The sequence below is a fragment of the Oncorhynchus nerka genome, linkage group LG6 (genome assembly GCF_034236695.1).
Source record: "Oncorhynchus nerka isolate Pitt River linkage group LG6, Oner_Uvic_2.0, whole genome shotgun sequence".
Lineage (NCBI taxonomy): Eukaryota > Metazoa > Chordata > Actinopteri > Salmoniformes > Salmonidae > Oncorhynchus > Oncorhynchus nerka.
The window spans coordinates 29,513,881-29,533,615 of NC_088401.1; the positions used below are offsets into that span (position 1 = coordinate 29,513,881).

General features: G+C 41.5%; 1 protein-coding gene across 4 annotated transcripts in view; it reads right to left on the minus strand.

The window, feature by feature from the left end:
• LOC115130314 (RNA-binding Raly-like protein) overlaps positions 1-19,735 on the minus strand; it is a 151,471-nt gene that overhangs the window by 23,040 nt on the left and 108,696 nt on the right. For all 4 annotated transcript variants that reach the window (XM_029661321.2, XM_029661322.2, XM_029661320.2 and 1 more), the window contains exon 3: positions 1,295-1,370. In XM_029661321.2, the coding sequence (XP_029517181.1) occupies positions 1,295-1,370 (76 nt within the window). The remainder of the gene's footprint in view (positions 1-1,294; positions 1,371-19,735) is intronic.

The following is a 19,735-nucleotide window of genomic DNA, read 5'->3' on the forward strand; positions in this document are numbered from 1 at the left end:
CCATCAGCATGACGCAACAGGGAATGGGGATTCGTCGCACCAGGCAATGTTTTTCCACTCCTCAATTGCCCAGTGTTAGTGACCGCTGGAGCCTCTTCTTCTTGTTTTTAGCTGATAGGAGTGGAACCCAGTGTGGTCGTCTGCTGCAATAGCACATCTGTGACAAGGATCGACAAGTTGTGTGCTCCGAGATGGTGTTCTGCACACCACTGTTGTACAGCGCCATTATTTGCCTGTTTGTGACCCGCCTGTTAACATGGCACGATTCTTGCCATTCTCCTTCGACCTCTCATCAATGGGCTATTTTCACCCACAGGACTGGCGCGGACTGGATGTTTTTGTTTTTCGCTCCATTCTCGGTAAACCCCAGACACTGCAATGTGTGAAAAGCCCAAGAGACCGGACGTTTCTGAGATACTGGAACCGGCGTGCCTGGGACCAACGATCATACCACACTCAAAGTCGCTTAGGTCACTTCTTTTGCCCATTCTAATGTTCAATCGAACCGTAACTGATTGCCTCAATGCTGTCTGCATGCTTTATGTAGCAAGCCACGGCCACATGACTCACTGTCTGTAGGAGCAAACCATTTTCATGAATGTGGAGGTGTAACTAACAAACTGACCACTGAGTGTATTATACATTGACAAAAAAATAAAGCTTAAATGATCATGAGACGTGTATGGGAGAAAAATTAGGCCATAAAAAGCCTTCATATTCAATTTCTTTTGCATGGAATGCCTCTTATGTTGGATCTGTTATACTTGACGATTTTAAGGACATGTCAAGAGTCGAATAACTAGTACCTTGGGAATAAACTCAATTGGGAAATGAGAATTTACATTTTTACCAGAAGTTTTCATGGTTCTCATTTTATGTGCTCTTGAGAAACATGGGCAAACTAAATCCCACATGGTTAATGACTTAAAACCATATCGATGTCATTGATTTTTTCCCCTCACAATCCTAGAGTTAAAACAACACAGAACACTGACCTTTGACAAAATAATGATGCCAGAGTTCTCATACAAAGCCAGAGTATCTTTAGCCTAATGTAGCTGCTAACCCCAGTTTTCTATAGGTTCTTGCTGATTCGCCAACTCCTAGACATAATCTGAATTTGCATCACTCCTTAGCCTTCACCTGACACCACACACTAATCCAACTCCTTTACAAGTTGTTACAGTAGGAGAAAGCCTCAGACACACACTTTAGACAGGTTCCTCATCTCCCCATAGACGAGAGGGAGAGATGAGAGAGGGACAGAGAGTGAGAGAGATCTTTACGGGTTTACCTGTAAACAGCCGACAGCGGCCGTTTGGAGCCTGGCTTGGGCCGGTACGGTTTGGGCTCCCCTGCCATGTTTATGTCTGTAAAAAACATACAAATAAAAAGCAGTTCTTTACTCAGCTTTTCTTTTTTTCATCCACTCTTTCCTTCCCTCCCTAAAACAGTCAAATACCTAAAGTACCGGCAACTCATGTCAGTACCAATCCTGTCACTGAAAAACCGTTCCGGCATCTAATCCAATTTAACACTTCAGTGCAGCGTAAATTACTAGAAAAAGTCCGGTTTTTGAAGAACCCTTTTCAGTAAGGGTAGGCAAAAATAGCATCAGATATCATTATTTAGTGTGTAAATTAAATGTTTAACATGTGGTGTACAATGAGGACTGATTTGATGCAATACAGTGCAAGGTTTGTCATCTTCAGTCCTGGGGAGATTCAAATACCTTTAATTGAACAATTCCAGGTAACTTACCATTTCAAATAATATAGTAGTCTATATGCGAATATGTCCGACATCCTCCTTGAAACTTTCCTGCGTGAAGCTCTTTTCTAAAGTGCTCTGAAGATAGCCATAACAACCTTGGTACCAATACGAACCCAGGTGTAAGGGGGAGGGAGAGAATACAGAGTGTCCTTCATTACTCATTTACAGAATGGGCTTCCTTGGGAGAGAAGAGAACCCAACAAGGTAAGGATGCTGTAGAGCGAATGCTCTTTAATTTACAACCATCCATTGTTCGGGTAGAAAATAGATAGTTGAAGGAAAGGACATCAGCTTTTTTTCTATTTCTCGTTATCCACAAGTATGTATCAACTATTTCCCTCCCTTTGGTATCCTATTGTCTATGTACTTGCTCATGTGCGTATGAGACCGGCACCCTTGAAGGTTTCAACTTATCTGACTCGCTTTATCAGGTGTACTGTGATCACAAACCCCGAGTGTATAGGCTATTCAAATCGCTATCTCTACATCAGCAAGGCTTTTACAAGGCTTCCTTCACAACTTCTGCCTTCTGCACGATTCATCCTTTTTTTACTGCATGTCAAAGATACTCAAGACCTGTTTGAGCTGCAAGGTCATTCTGAAATGGCAACACAAGAGAGACAGGAACAGGAAAGTACATCCCTCCTCACAAAACAAGACACCTCGATGAGAGCTACAGTACAGGATGTTCACCAAAGCCTTTTGTGCCCAACAGAATACCGTGTGTATGCACATCTCACTGTTTAAGATGCACTTCCAGTCAGTCTTATCTAAGCAGATGTTAGTGTAAATTATGCATGTGGACCCGGCTGAGCTCACTCGGGAGCAGCTGAACCTCACTAGTGAGATCATAGCAGGGAGAGGCAGAATAAACGGCGGGAGGATTTTGCAGCCTAGCTTCCCGCCCCTCCACTCTCCACAGAAATGTGATTATGCCCACGGCTGTTTGTACACTACCCTGTCAGACATCCTAAAACACCGCCTTGTTTATTTAGAATGTGGGAGAGATAGCGTGTGTGTGTGTGTGTATGGTGGTGATTATCAGTGAGGATCATTTTAATATAATCCTATTACCTAGGTGTGTGTGTGTGACTAAAATAATCATTTTATCTGGGTTGATTTCTTCCACAGTAACGACACAAAAAGATATCAAACATTTTGGGAAAATTTGCTGTTTCAGGCAGAGAGGTTTGGAACCCTCTTTTTTGGTCTTTTAACTAATTTACCGCATGGTGATGTCACCATGGAAGGCCAAAACTCCATCCCACCAAAACAGGCTGAAATATCAGGTGGCCTGTTCAAACAGCTCTTACACTAGAAAGGCGGTATCATCATTTTCACAATTTCACAGTATTATTCCAACCTCATAGTGTGGAAATATATATATATAAAAAAAACTTTAGGAGCACATGCTCCTTCCATGACATAGACTGACCAGGTGAATCCAGGTGAAAGCTATGATCCCTTATTGATGTCACCTGTTAAATCCACCTTAATCATTGTAGATGAAGGGGAGGAGACAGGTTAAAGAAGGGTTTTTAAGCCTAGAGACAACTGAGACATGGATTGTGTACGTGTGCCATTCAGAGGGTGAACGGGCAAGACAAAGTGCCTTTGAAAGGGGTATGGTAGTAGGTGCCAGGCGCACAGATTTGAGTGTGTCAAGAACTGCAACGCTGCTGTTTGTCAAGCTCAAATGTTTCCCGTGTGTATCACCAATGGTCCACCACCCAAAGGACATCCAGCCAACTTGGCACAACTGTGGGAAATATTGGAGTCAACATGGGACAGCATCCCTGTGGAATGCTTTTGACGACATGCCCGATGAATTGAGGCTGTTCTGAGGGCAAAGGGGGGTGCAACTCAATATTAAGAAGTAGTTCTTAATGTTTTGTACACTCATTGTATAAAACAAAGCAAAATCACATTTTTGACTGCAATGGGCTTTTAAGATCGATTTGAAGTCATGTATGCCCCAGGTGATAACAGGTATAAAGATCAGGTACTGTAGTACTTTACGATAACACAGAGCAATCTCTGCATGGGTTAAACCCCGCACACACAACTTGACACTGTGCCATACAGCACTTCATCCAGCAACCTGACAGACTGTCTATCGGCATTGGCTCCACTTGGCACTTGCCAGAGGGTTTAGAACAGTTTGACTGGGCTGTCAGGATAAACCTGACTCAGGTGCTAACTCCACTGGAGGAAGGAGATCCATCAATGCTACAGCAACACCATTTGAGAAGCAACAAGGAAAGCGAAGGCTGATCCTAGACCAGCCCTTAGGGCTCTCTCACTGGAGCATCAGCACAGTGCGAGACAGAGACAATGACTTACAATGAATGCAATGAATCAGATTCCTAGGGTCAAGAAGATGGGAGTTGTCCACGGTGCTGATAAACTGCAATACAGAGAATATTGTCGCTGTCCGTGGTGCTGATATCAAGCACCACTACTACGGAGAATATGGAGCACTGTCCATGGACTTAAAAGCAGACATCCACTCCACTCGGCCAAATCCTAACTTGACATACACGCATGCACATTTAATTTGATTTCCCCATTGATTTCAAGGCATGCCTATACAAATGTTCAAGTTCTGCTCGCTGGTGTCAAGTTAAGTCTTGACACGTAGAGGGGAAGGGTGCTGTCCATGGTCCTAAATCAGAGCTCCGTGGAGAGGAGGAGGGGGAAAGAACTTGGTGACTTTTGGCTGCAGGAGAAATGAAAGCTTCCCATTCAGACCGGCTTTCACACCGAATAATTCGCAGCATCCACAACGAGAACTAATTCTTCATCTCAATGGCTACATTCAATACTCTGTAATCACTGAACTTGCTGACCACAGTAATATTATACACCTTATACCGGAACACACACACACACACGTTCAAAAGTTTGGGATCACTTAGAAATGTCCTTGTTTTTTAAAATAAAAGCACAATTTTTTGTCCATTAAAATGACACAAAATTGATCAATGTGGACATTGTTAATGTTGTAAATGACTATTGTAGCTGGAAATGGCTTATTTTTAATGGAATATCTACATAGGCGTACAGAGGCCCATTATCAGCAACCATCACCCCTGTGTTCCAATGCAAATGGATTTCTAATGATCAATCAGCCTTTTAAAATGATACACTTGGATTATCTAACACAACGTGCCATTGGAACACAGGAGTGATGGTTGCTGATAATGGGCTGTACTCCTATGTAGATATTCCATAAAAAATCTACCATTTCCAGCTACAATAGTAATTTACAACATTAACAATGTCTACACTGTATTTCTGATCATTTTGATGTTATTTTAATGGACAAAAAATGTGCTTTTCTTTCAAAAACAAGGACATTTTTAAGTGACCACAAACTTTTGAATGGTAGTGTGTGTATGTATTCTGTATAACACACACACCACACATAAAAAATATATATTTGTCATTGCACTTGCAGTACATTCCCTTCCGTAATCTTATGCAGGTCCTACAACATATATGACCCAGGTGGATGAATAAGTGAAAGACATACTGTATCTTCTCTGAAAGGATGAATAAGTGAAAGACATACTGTATCTTCTCTGAAAGGATGAATAAGTGAAAGACATACTGTATCTTCTCTGAAAAGATGAATAAGTGAAAGACATACTGTATCTTCTCTGAAAGGATGATTAAGTGAAAGACATACTGTATCTTCTCTGAAAGGATGAATAAGTGAAAGACATACTGTATCTTTTCTGAAAGGATGAATAAGTGAAAGACATACTGTATCTTCTCTGAAAGGATGATTAAGTGAAAGACATACTGTATCTTCTCTGAAAGGATGAATAAGTGAAAGACATACTGTATCTTCTCTGAAAGGATGATTAAGTGAAAGACATACTGTATCTTCTCTGAAAGGATGAATAAATGAAAGAAGTGGGTACAAGGTGAAATCTATTCGAGAGACACAGAGGCAGGGAAAGAGCGTGAGGGAGGAATCATTTCAGCTTCAGCTGTGTTTTTCTGACAAGTGAACATGCATCCGTGACTCCCTGGGGTACGGAGGCCTGCTTTTTTTTATTGGACTTATTTGTGCCCCTCACATCTCCCCATAGGAGCGAGAGCTTTACTTAATGCTGAGCCTTACCCGCGTGTCCTTCATATCTGACCTCTGCTGCCAAAGAGAGACTTGCATGTCATGCCTCACTCTCTCCCTTTTCTTATTATCCCTAGAAGCGAGGAATGAATAATACCGTATCAATATGTGGAGGCCTTGACTATAAGCCATGACTGCAACATTTAGTCATACCACCTCACCAACGTAGCCTTTGCACAGATATATACAACTGTGGTAATAGCACTTAGGCATATTAGATTAAGTATTACTACAAAGTGAGGGATGAAACGAGCTGCCGCAATGCCCATAGCGGCAGTAGCACATTTTCAAAATAAAATTAGGGCTACGACCACAATTTAGAAAAGGATGGAGGTGCAGCACAGAGGAAAAGAGAGAGCGAGAGAGTAAAAAAACATACTCATATTGATGGGAGGGATTCCACCTAAGGTACTGAAGCAGATCTAGAACAAACCCAGTCGAGGCAGTAAGGTCTCCTAACTAGCCCCCCCCCCCCCCCCAACACACAGTCAGACAGCTAGAAAGGGCACTTTTTCAGTGCTCTGAGAGGTCAGGCCTTCTCTTCACACAGGCACTCTCACACCCACTCGGTAACACACACACACACACAGAGCCTGGGGCTTGAGAAAGGAGCTGGCAGATCACCTCAAGGTCAGAGAGAGAGGGGACAGAAACCCCACACCCACTTACAGAGTGGGAGTGGGAGATACAGAATTACTTCAGAGAGGGAGGGTTAATGGAAAAGAAAGTGGGTGAGTGGAGGGAGAAAAGGAGTGAGTAAGGAGGGAAGAGACCAAGATAGAAAGTTTTTATTAAAATTTGATTTAACTAGTCAGTTAAGAGCAAATTCTTATTTACAATGACAGCCTACCCTGGCCAAACCCGAACAACGCTGGGCCAACTGTGCGCTGTCCTATGGGACTCCCAATCACGGACGGATGTGATACAGCCTGGAATCAAACCAGGGACTGTAGTGATGCCTCTTGCATTGAGATGCAGTGCCTTAGACCGCTGCGCCACTCGGGAGCAAAAGTGTAGGAGTGAGAGACATGGAGTCTGGAAGCGAAAAGTGGGAGCGTTTTACTATTTAATCCATTTTCTGGTCATATGAAGATGAAAATATTAGCAAAATATGGCCTCTTTTCCATAGGTATACTCTTTTATTTTCATAACTGTATTTCTAGTTGTCTTACACTGTGCTACCCATGTACAATCACCAGATAAACCAAGTACTCCATCTTTGAACAGTCTCACCTTTAAGAAATATGCTTCAGTATTGGCTTGACATTGGGCAGTGACTCAATGGAATGAGCTCCGTTGAATGCGGTCTCGCTATATATTACAGTCACATCTCATCTCCGACAGTTGTCCCGGCCAGACATTAGACTGAGTCATCCAAGGCTACCATCTGTTTCACAGCTCCACGGTAAACACATAGATAAAATCAGACCTACAGTGCATCAGACTCTTACAACAGCATCTCTTGATTAATCACAGTGTCGATGCTTCTGCCTGGTCTGAAAGCATCCCAGGCGCATCTTGATCCGGCGTGACTGCTGATCTCTCCCTCTCTCTCTCTGCCTGCAGCTGTGGATCCCTGACCTGATTAACCGGTCGTGCTACTTTGTCCCGGACCTGCTGTTTTGACTCTCTCTCTGTCTTTCTCTCTCTCTCTCTCTCTCTCCCTCATTGAAAAACACATCCCTTACATCTCCCTCAAACAGACGCAGACTCTGTATCCCCGAATACTGGCGTTTCCTAATACATCTTTGTCAAATTGACCATGCACCCTCCCTCCTCCCCCCCCTCCTAGGCCTGCTGTCTCTTTGACAAGATAAACCTTAAAGGGAGCGAGGGAGAAAGAGAGTTGTCTGCTGCCGCCAATCTTGCTTCCGTCTTAATTAATTGAACGAAGTAACTAATTATGGAAAGCGAGAAGCGGCGGGAGGGAAGGGAAAAAGAACAGAGGAGCCGAGGAGGAGACGTGCTTGTGATGGACGTGAGGCGAGGCGGGAGAGCTGGCAGCGTTTAGTAGAATAGATTGTTGTCAGACCACCCAGTGGCCAACCCACACAGCTCATCAGAAGTTTGTTTTTAAGATGGGTTGAAATAGCTTTCTAACCGAGACTGTGCTGCTTAGACGTGAGAGTCGGTATGGAGAAAGATGAGGAGGAGGGAGGTTATGGTGAAGTTGTTCAGTGCAATGCTCAGTGAAAAGACGGCACATTTGTCTTCAGTATAAATAAGTGTTGGAAGAACATTGTCGGACTCAAACTGCCTTTGATTCTTGCTGGTGTTCACATTGACATTTTCGCTGGCTTTAAAAAAATATATATATATTTTCCATCTATAGAAAATAAATCTCTAGCTGAACACTGGAATTACCTAATGTACTAGGTTTTATTATGTCATACGTGGGTGAGGTACAAAGAATGTGAATTGTTGACGCAGAGAAATAAGATGTATGGTCCACCTAGCCCTTAGAGCAAAGGCCTGAGAACACTTATTATGCTCAAGATCCGACAGAATAGCTACCGCAAAGGGATTACCTGAAACAGCTGTCTAGTTGGCTAATATCCTTCTCATTCCCTCTGGCCAAATCAAGCTGACACACAAAGGTGAAATTGGTGGCAGATTCGGTTAATTGTTTGCGGCAAATATTTCAATATAACAGGCAGGAGTGAGTACAAAATAGTTTTTTTGTTTTTATATTGGATGTACTGTATCTACCGTCGGCCTGTATTTGTCCCGGAAAGATAAATCCGTTGTTTTGTTCATTTTTGTTTTACTCTGCCTACAAACACGATGGATGATTCAGAATCCAATGAATCATCCAGCGGTTGATTGACGAGAGATACTTACGAGCTCAAAGAAACATGTCGCAGGTTTCAGAGGATTCAAGCACTGTTAAGGACAACAAACCCAATCAACAATACAAACCAAAGCCAAGTTGGCCGAGCGTAGGTATCAAGGTATCAACGATGGCATCAAACCATCCCCAAGCTAGAGGGCGCGCGTGGAGAGTGAGGAGGTTTATTGATATGGACGTTGACTTGTTAAAATCCATCAATGAAAGGCTTGCCAAACTTGATATCTTGGATATACTACATTATGCCAATGTCAGATTGATGATCTAAGGAAAGAGAACACGGCGCTGAAAGGTACTGTAGACTCTATTCATGGCAAGGTGGAGGTGGTGCAAAGGGAGAACAAACAACTTAAAGAAACCTTGCTTGATGTGCAGTGTCGATCAATGCGAGACAATCTCATCTTTTCAGGGGGACCGGAGAATGACAACAGCAGAGTCTGTGAGGACACTGTCCGAACACTGTTAACTCAACTGCTCACAGATGTCGTGTGTAATGCCACATTCTACAGAGTCCATAGAATGGGTAAGGCCTCTGGGAATAGGCCTCGGGTTATTATTGCATGTTTTGAACATTTTAAGCAAAAGGTAATGACGAAGAGCAGGGGAAGTGAACTCAGGAACACTGATTTTGGAATGAATGATTCCCCCCTGGAGATCAATGAAAGGAGAAAAAAAAATGTATCCCATCATGAAAGAAAAGCGTTGTCTGAACCAACAAGTCTCCTTGGTGATGGATAAACTTTACATCAACGGCTAATTGTATTGGGAAACGAGAGTAACTCCCTGGATATTGTAATCCAATGTTCAAATCTGAGTTTGTGTGTTTTAGAGTATCATGACAACTTCAACTATAACAAATCTTCACTTGACAAGAAAGGGGCAGCATATAGCTCAGGTTAATGTATGTAGCCTCCCTAACAAAATACATGAGGTTTTCAACTTGGTAAACATAAATAATATTCATATTTTGGACTTTGGCCGAAACGCAGTTGGATACATCTGTAAATGATGGGCAAATGAACATTCGTGGATATAGTCTACTTAGAAGGGACAGGAATAGTGGGGGTGTAGCACTGTCCATTCAGAATCATATACCTTTTAAGTGGAGGGATGACCTTAATGTATGTCAAATAGGGGCACTATAGGCTCAAGTACATCTGCCTTACCAGGTATCCATATTGGTAGGATGTGTGTATTGATCTCCAAGCTCTAGTCTAAGGTGTCCTATCTGGATGACTTAGACGCTGGGTTTGACCAGGCCAAAGATAGTAACAGAGATGTACTTATCTTGGGTGATTTTAATATAAATTGGAAGGATCATAATAATTCAAATGTAACTAAATTAATGAGGCATGCAGAGAGTGGTGGTTTGAAACAAATAGTAGATCATCAACTAGGTTAGGTCACCGTTCGGACACGTGCACCGATCTGATCTTCTGTAATATACCATTGCAATGCTTAAAAGCCAGATCAATGCCAGTGGGCTGGACAGACCATAATATTGTGACCATAACCATAAACACCAAGGTTCCGCAGAAATCCCCGAGGGTTGTGGTCAGGAGAAATGTTAAAACATTTAATCATGAGCTACTTCAAAAGGATTTGGCTGCTGTACCCTGGGAGCTGATTTATCTAGAGGATGATTTAAATCACGCTACAGAATGTTTTATTGATTTGCTCACTGAGGTAATGGACCATCAGAAAGAGTACAGTTGGGGCTCGTTTATCTCCATGGATTGATGATGAACTGGGTGAGGCATTTTCGCAAAGAAATATGTCAAAAGTCTTCGCAGCTAAATCTAAACTAGAAGTTGATTAACAGAATTGTAGAACACTACGTAATTATGCAGTTAAATTAAATCGCAAGAAAAAAAAACGTTATTTTACAAAAATGCTTTTATTGTTTGTAAAAACGATTCTAAAAAAGGTATGGAATACAGTAAAGGGCTATCTCATCATGCCCATCTAGAGCGGAGATTGACGGGAGAACAATAACAAAACAAGCTGATAATGCCAATCATTTTGCTGACACCCATTCTTCCAAACAAGTTATTGTCCAATTGATTGATGATCATATTATGAGCAAAAAAAACAGCTCTTTTAGTCTACAAATGGTGTCAGTAAAGGAGGTGTTAAACCTATTGTAGTCATTACCCAATGGTAAATCTACAGGTTATGATTTTATGGACAATTCTTTATTTCGCTATGCTGCTCCACAGATTGCAGCTTCACTGAAATACATATTTAATTAGTCACTGGAAAAGAGGACATTTCCAAATGTATGGAAGCATGCTAAACTGTGGCCAATCCTGAAAGACAGCAAAGATCCCATTACGCCTGCCAATAGTCGACCAATTAGTCTACTCCCATCACTCAGTAAGATATCGGAGGGTATTGTGAGTAGACAAACCATTCCACTAGCACTACATTGGTTGACATGACTGTCCAGTGGCTCAATGCTATAGATAATGGCAGATTTTGTGGTGTACTATTTTTTGATTTTAGTGCAGAATTTGATTCAGTGGATCATGAAATAATTATGACAAAAATGATTACATTCTGGTTTAAGGAGGCAGCACTGAATTGGGTAAAGTCATATCTAACTGACAGGAAACAGTCCACCTATATCAATGGGTCATTTTCTACCCCTCATGCTTTAAACTGTGGAATACCGCAGGGCAGCTGCCTTGGACCACTTCTTTACTTAATATATACCAAAGACCTTCCTTATGCCTTCTCTGAAACTCAAGCTACTATATTTGCAGATGATACTACAAATTATACAGCAAGACAATCGGTACAATAGGTACAGCAAACTCTACAAGTAGATCTGGGAAATATCAGGGAGTGGGTTTGCCGGAACAAACGTGTTTTGAACACCAAGAAAACCAAGGTTATGTTGGTCTGTTTCCCCAGGAATAAATAAGTATGGGTGGAGTAAAAACTGAGGAATAGGCAAAAACCAAACTACTAGGGATGCAGCTAGACAACTGCTTATCATGTTCATCTCAAATAACTAACGTATGTAAAAATATATATATTAAAACTGCATGCATGATCAGAAGGATAGCTAAATATTTACCGTGAAAGATTCTTAAGCAAATAACCTAAGTATTAATTGGGAGTCAGGTGAACTACTGTTCTGTGGTCTGGGGAAATGCATCAGCAAGTGAAATTAGGAGGCTGCCAATTTCACAGAACAAAGCAGCAAGGATTGTTTTAAGGTGGATATATGGTTCTTCTGTTGTAGTCATGCAAAATGCGCTTGGTTGGTCATCAATCAACAAGATAATTGTTGATTGCAGCCTCCTAAAAAACATGCTTATTTTATTTCACAATGTATACCTTTTATAACGGCCCAACTCCATTCACAACAACATTCAGTTAGTAAGAGACATACATTCAATAAATACTAAGAATAGGTTGTCCACCATCTATGTGCTTTCCAGACAGAACAGAGAAACAGGCAAAATAACATTTAGATTCAGAGCAATAAAGAAATTGAATAATTTATCTCAGTAAACCAGAAGCCTTTCAACATATAAATTCAAACAATACTTTAGAACCATTTAAATATAATAAATTGGAAGGTTGTGCAGGACTATGGTAGATGAAGGAATCAAACTGTTAGAGTATTTATCTGGTCAAAATGCCAGTGTATTATGTCTGTTTGTAACAGTGTGTTTTATGTGAAAATGTGATCGTATTATAAATTGTACTTTAATGTTTAAGGACTCTTGGAAGATTAGTCCAAATGAGGACTAAAAGAGATCCTAATATAATCGAATCAAATCAAATCAAAATGTCTGCCTTTAACATCACCGCCTGTTCTTCAGACGAATAAAGACTTCATGTACCCTGGTTTGGTTGCAATACAGACATCACTTTTCCTTTCCTCCAGTCGGAGACACTATTATTATCCCTTCCCTTTCCTAGAGCAGTGCGGCCTTCAACCGAGGTCACATATAGAAAGCGTCGCCCATCCTGCCAAAACCATTTACACTGTCCTTTGTCACTTGAACACTTCCGTCTCTTTTCTCCTCTTTGCTGGCTCAATGCCAGACCTTTCAACAGAGAGCCTACCTGTTTACTAATCAGGGCTGGCTACTAAAGAGGGTAACAGTGGCGAAAGGCTACATGCAGCCCGAGGTTACACTGTGATTTCATTACACAGTAAACACTTGGCTGCCATTGAGGCTTGAGCACTCTGCATGTCAAGGTGTTTTCTTGTAGACCTCCGCAAATCAAACAGAACAAGGCAATTCATTAAAATCCATATTAAAGTAAAACTGTGAGTCTGTCTGTCTGTCTCTCTTTTAACTAAGCAGGGTTATGCAAACAGTATGTCTCTGGATAATTAATAGTGTGCACAGTATGTTTGTGTGGTCCTGTGTGCATTATGGTATGAAGGTTGCTCATCCACAGTTTATTTTCTGTGTAACTTCTACAATGCTGTTCTTTGCATGATCGAGAAAATATTGCTAAACGGTATTGGCTTAGAATTTCATTATCAGTGCATTGAGTGTATGTATCCTTAGCCATATTCAATCAAAATTACACTGAACAAAAATATGAACGCAACATGCAACAATTTCAAATATTTTACTGAGCTACAGTTCATAGAAGGAAATCAGTACATTTAAATAAATTCATTAGGCCCTAATCTATGGATTCCGCTTGACTGGGAATACAGATACAGTTGAAGTCGGAAGTTTACATACACCTTAGCCAAACACATTTAAACTTAGTTTTTCACAAATCCTGACATTTAATCTAAGTTAAAAAAATTATGTTTTAGGTTCCTTTTAGGATCACCACTTTATTTTAAGAATGTGAAATGTCAGAAAAAAAGTATAGAGAATGATTTATTTCAGCTTTTATTTCTTTCATCACATTCCCAGTGGGTCAGAAGTTTACATACACTCAATTAGCATTTGGTAGCATTGCCTTTAAATTGTTTAACTTGGGTCAAATGTTTCGGGTAGCCTTCCACAAGCTTCCCACAATAAGTTGGGTGAATTTTGGCCAGTTCTTCCTGACAGAGCTGGTGTAACTGAGTCAGGTTTGTAGGCCTCCTTGCTCGCACACGCTTTTTCAGTTCTGCCCACAACATTGCTATAGAATTGAGGTCAGGGCTTTGTGATGGCCCCTCCAATACCTTGACGTTGTTGTCCTTAAGCCATTTTGCCACAACTTTAGAAGTATGCTTTCGGTCATTGTCCATTTGGAAGACCCATTTGCGACCAAGCAAGCAAAGACTGATGTCTTGAGATGTTGCTTCAATATATCCACATACCTCACGATGTCATCTATTTTTGTGAAGTGCACCAGTCCCTCCTACAGAAAAGCACCCCCACAACATGATGCTGCCACCCCCGTGCTTCACAGTTGGGATGTGTTCTTCAGCTTGCAAGTCTCCCCCTTTTCCCTCCAAACATAACAATGGTCATTATGGCCAAACAGTTATATTTTTGTTTCTTCAGACTAGTGGACATTTCTCCAAAAAGTACAATCTTTGTCCCCATGTGCAGTTGCAAACCGTAGTCTAGCTTTTTTATGGCGGTTTTGGAGCAGTGGCCTCTTCCTTGCTGAGCGGCCTTTCAGGTTATGTTGATATAGGACTCGTTTTTACTGTGGATAGAGATACCTCTGTACCTGTTTCCTCCAGCATCTTCACAAGGTCCTTTCCTGTTGTTCTGGGATTGATTTGCACTTTTCACACCAAAGTACATTCATCTCTAGGAGACAGAACACGTCTCCTACCTGAGCGGTATGACGGCTGCGTGATCCCATGGTGTTTATACTTGCGTACTATTGTTTGTACAGATGAAAATGGTACCTTCAGGCGTATGGAAATTGCGCCCAAGGATGAAGCAGACTTGTGGAGGACTACAATTTTTCTTGGCTGATTTCTTTAGATTTTCCCATGATGTCAAGCAAAGAGGTACTGAGTTTGAAGGTAGGCCTTGAAATACATCCACAGGTACACCTCCAATTGACTCAAACAATGTCAATTAGCCTATCGAATGCTTCTAAAGCCATGACATCATTTTCTGGAATTTTCCAAGCTGTTTAAAGGCACAGTTAAGTTGGTGTATGTAAACCTCTGACCCACTGGAAATGTGATACAGTGAATTTTAGGTTAAACAATCTGTCTGTAAACAACTGTAAACAATTGTAGGAAAAATGACTTGTGTCACGCACAAAGTAGATGTCCTAACCGCCAACAAGAAATTTGTGGAGTGGTTGAAAAATGAGTTTTAATGACTCCAACCTAAGTGTATGTAAACTTCCGACTTCAACAGTATGCATATGTTGGTCACAGATACCTTAAAAAAAGATAGGAGAGTAGATCAGAAAACCAGTGACCCCCATTTGCCTCATTTATCTCCTTCGCATAGAGTTGATCAGGCTGTTGATTGTGGGCTGTGGAATGTTGTCCCACTCCTTTTCATTGGCTGTGCGAAGTTTCTGGAAATTGGCGGGAACTGGAACACGCTGTCGTACACGTCAATCCAGAGCATCCCAAACATGCTCAATGGGTGACATGTCTGGTGAATATGCAGGCCATGGAAGAACTGGGACATTTTCAGCTTCCACGAATGTTGTACATACTATTGCAACATGGGGCTGTGCATTATCATGCTGAATCATGAGGTGATGGCGGTGGATGAATGGCATAACAATGGGCCTCAGGATCTCGTCACAGAATCTCTGTATTCAAATCGCCTGCCATCGTTAAAATGCAATTGTGTTCGCTTTCCGTAGCTTATGCCTGCCCATACCATAACCCCACCACCACCATGGGGCATTCTGTTCAGAACGTTGACATCAGCAAACCGCTTGCCCACACAACACCATACACACGGTCTACCATCTGCCCAGTACAGTTGAAGCCGGAATTCATCTGTGAAGAGCACACTTCTCTAGCGTGCCAGTGGCCATCGAAGGTGAGCATTTGCCCACTGAAGTCAGTTACGACCCCGAACTGCAGTCAGGTCAAGACCCTGGGTGAGGACGACGAGCACACAGATGAGCTTACCTGAGACGGTTTCTGACAGTTTGTGCAAAAATTATTTGGTTGTGCAAACCCACAGTTTCATCAGCTGTCTGAGTGGCTGGTCTCAGACAATCTTGCAGGTGAAGAAGCCAGATGTGAAGGTACTGGGCTGGTGTGGTTACACGTGGTCTGCGGTTGAGAGGCCAGTTGGACGCACTGCCAAATTCTCTAAAACGACATTGCTTATGGTAGAGAAATTAACATTACATTCTCTGGCAACATTCCTGCAGTCAGCATGCCAATTGCACGCTCCCTCAAACCTTGAGATATTTGAGGCATTGTGTTGTGTGACAAAACTGCTAATTTTAGAGTGGCCATTTTTGGGGGCCCCAGCACAAGGTGCACCTGTGTAATGATCATGCTGCTAAATCAGCTTCTTGATATGCCACACCTGTCAAGTGTATAAATTATCTTGGCGAAGGAGAAATGCTCACTAACAGGGATGTAAACAAATTTGTGCACAACATCTGAGAGAAATAAGCATTTTTGTGTGTATGGAACATTTCTGGGATGTTTTATTTCAGCTCATGAAACATGGTTCAACACTTTACATTAGGGCTGCCCAACCCTCTTCCTGGAGATCTACCTTCCTGTGGGTTTTCAGTCCAATCCTAATTCAACACACCTTCTTCTACTAATTAGCTGCTCAACAAGACCTTAACGAGCTGAATCAAACTGCTAAATTAGGGTTGGACTGAAAATGTACAGGACAGTAGATCTCCAGGAAGCAGCCCTGCTTTACGTGTTGTGTTTATATTTTTGTTTAGTATTGTAACCTGGTTTTCTTGGCTATAAACCATAAATAGTTTTAACATGGAACAGATGTTAAATGCTTGGCAGAGTTTCTTATCTCTTCTGCATAAGCGACTTGTCCATTCAGTGGAAAATGCATGGACTTTATATGACACCTTTTTCCATTACAGTGAACAGAACACAGAGGACTTAGTCTCATTCCCCTGTCCCAGTTAGTCTCTGAAGCTCTACACTATGAGTACCATATAGTCTAAATGGATCAACTCCAAATCCATGGCCCTCAGGGACCGGAATAACAGACAAGGGAAAAGGTATCCCGGTGAGATAGCACTTTGATATGAACTGTGAAATCAAGCGAGCTGGCTACCGTCCATTCCGTAAACAATGATGCACTTCATTAAAAAGCAGAGAAATCAGGCTTGAACCATATTCCCCTTCAGAGACTGATAAATATTGCAGTGTGCAAGGCCCTGGAGGGATAGGAACCTAATTAGCTTAAAGGCTTGTGATAATTTGATTGTGAGCAATGAGGCATGTAGGAGAAAACAAACATGAACACGTTTTAGAACGCGTTTTCCCTTTGATATTCTGTGGTTTGAAATACATGTAATTATGATAGGCCATGATAACCAGGTTACCACTACAAATGTATATCTCTCTACCGCAACTCTCTGACTGCCTAGTATGAACTCTAAAAATAGGCCGCCACTATCTAACTCTCTGGTGTCAAACGCATGACAAAGATCTCTTTGAACAGGGCTGACATCACAACACCTTGCACTTCTCTGTACAACATGTATATTTCATTTCGAGACGGGAATAAAGAGCATATCTAATAATAACACAGGTATACAGTGTCAGTTAATAATAAGTACGGTAGGAACATGACATCTAAGTACTGACAAGCTACGGGAGAACCTCAAACCAAAAAGGTTGCTGGTTTGTCTGTTTGTTGTCAATATCAAGTTATTCCTTGTTGCCCTAAAAAAAAATCTGAAAGTGCTCTTGCTACCAAGTAAGTACAACATCTGACATATATTATACAGTATGAGCCATTTACTTCAGTGTTTAACATATTGTTGTGGCAACCCCGAGTCATTTACATAGCCATTAACTTCTCACATTAGACCTAATACAAGAAAATGTCAGTCACACAAGCCTGTTGCTCTATATAGCTGGTGGATTTCCTATGGGGTTTCACACAAATCAGACCTCATTATAAAGTTTAAAATATGTGAACTAGAAGCTGGCAGTCATTCTTGCACCAGAATGTGTGTGTACATTTTTGCCAGTCATTCTTGCATACGATGTGTGTGTGTGTGTGTGTGTGTGTGACTAATTATTGGTGTTTGCCCTGGCAACTGTCCACCCACACACACACAATAGTCAGGCAATAGTCAGTGTGTATATGGAGACTGGAGAGGTGCTGGGGGAGAAAAGTTGTTTAATATGTCAGCCAACTTCATCAGACAGGGGACCTCATTAGACCCATGCTGATAGACACTTAACATGTCCAGGACAAGCGCAATCTCTGTTTCACTAGTGACACTTTTCAGGCTTATATCCTTGAGTTGAGTGTTTCTAGGGAGATAGTCATAGTCCCCAAACCCAGAACAAAATCAAGAAAGCATACAGTATTATAGAGGGCCCTTATTGCATGGAACTTCCTTCCATCTCATATTGCTCAAATAAACAGCAAACCTGGTTTCAAAAAACATATAAATCAACACCTCACGGTACAACGCCTCTCCCCTAGTTGACCTAGATAGTTTGTGTATGCATTGACATGTAGTCTACTCGTGCCTTTAAAACAAAAATGATGTAGTTCTGTCCTTGAGCTGTTCTTGTTTATTGATGTTCTGCATTTTGTGATGTTTCATTTTTTGTGTGGACCCCAGGAAGAGTAGCTGCTGCTTTTGCAACAGCTAATGGGGATCCTAATAAAATACCAAGGTCTAAGCACTAAGACTGGGAGCACTTGGAAGTTATAGGCCCTGCCTTAAAGGGATAGTTCACCCAGATTACAAAATAGCACATTGGTTTCCTTACCTTGAAAGCAGTCTATGGACAAGGTATGACAGCAATCCATGCTTTGGTTTTATTTCCCTGGCTCGTTTTCCAAATGTAAATGTTTAAGCATTTGTGGAACAAATCACATTTAAAGTCATGGGACTGATATTACAATGTTTCATGCCCAAATCATCCGAAAGTCTCTAAAATACTAAATAAAATAAAAAAGTTAATCAAAGTCACTTATAGATGATGTGAATATGATGTGCAAAAAAATGGATTTTGGGGGGGGATTTGAATGATTTCCCATGACTTAAACTGGATTTGTGCCACAAATGCATTTTGGAAACTGTGCCAGGGAAACTAAACCAAAGCATGGATTGTTGTCATATCTAGCTATCACACTTTTGAACAGAATCTATTGCAGCAAACATAAAAAAATACACTTCCCCCAATACATTTCTTTCCAGGCTAAGGAAACCAATATGTCATTTTGTAATTTGGGCGAACTATCCCTTTAACCATCAATTCAAGGAAGGGTCTGCTATGGTGGCAGATGTAAACGAAGATACAGTAATATGCTGCTGTTGTATGCTATAAGGTTTGTTTAGGCGATATTACACAGAACTAATTTGGGCCCTTGGCTTGACACAGGGTGCTATTAAGGATCTTAGTGCTGCCACTCATTGCCATGTTTCTATCGTTCCATCCCGTTTCCTCTCTGTCAGGGCAAAACAGACAGAACACAGATAACATCTGCAGAGGTTTAGCAGGAGACGGCGGGCTTCCATTAATTTGCCCTGCACTGCAGACTGCAACTAGGACTCTTGGGGGGAAATGCCTACTTGAAACAAAAGACAGCTGCAGACGTCTGGAGGGTCAAAACTCGTGACGCACAGAGGACGTCTAAAAAGGGTAGCTATCACACTTTGAACAGAATCTATTGCAGCAAATATTCAAAAATACACTTCTCTCAAATGCTATAACGTTAGAACCAGTTGTGAACATTGTCAATTGTTTCTACCGAGTTGCAAGGGTGTGGGTCTGGCCACAAACACATGCATGTGCTGATCTCAGAATATTCCTTAATTGCAAAGTCTTAGATATTTACGATTTAAGACTCAAAATCCCAGCTATAACTGAGACATGG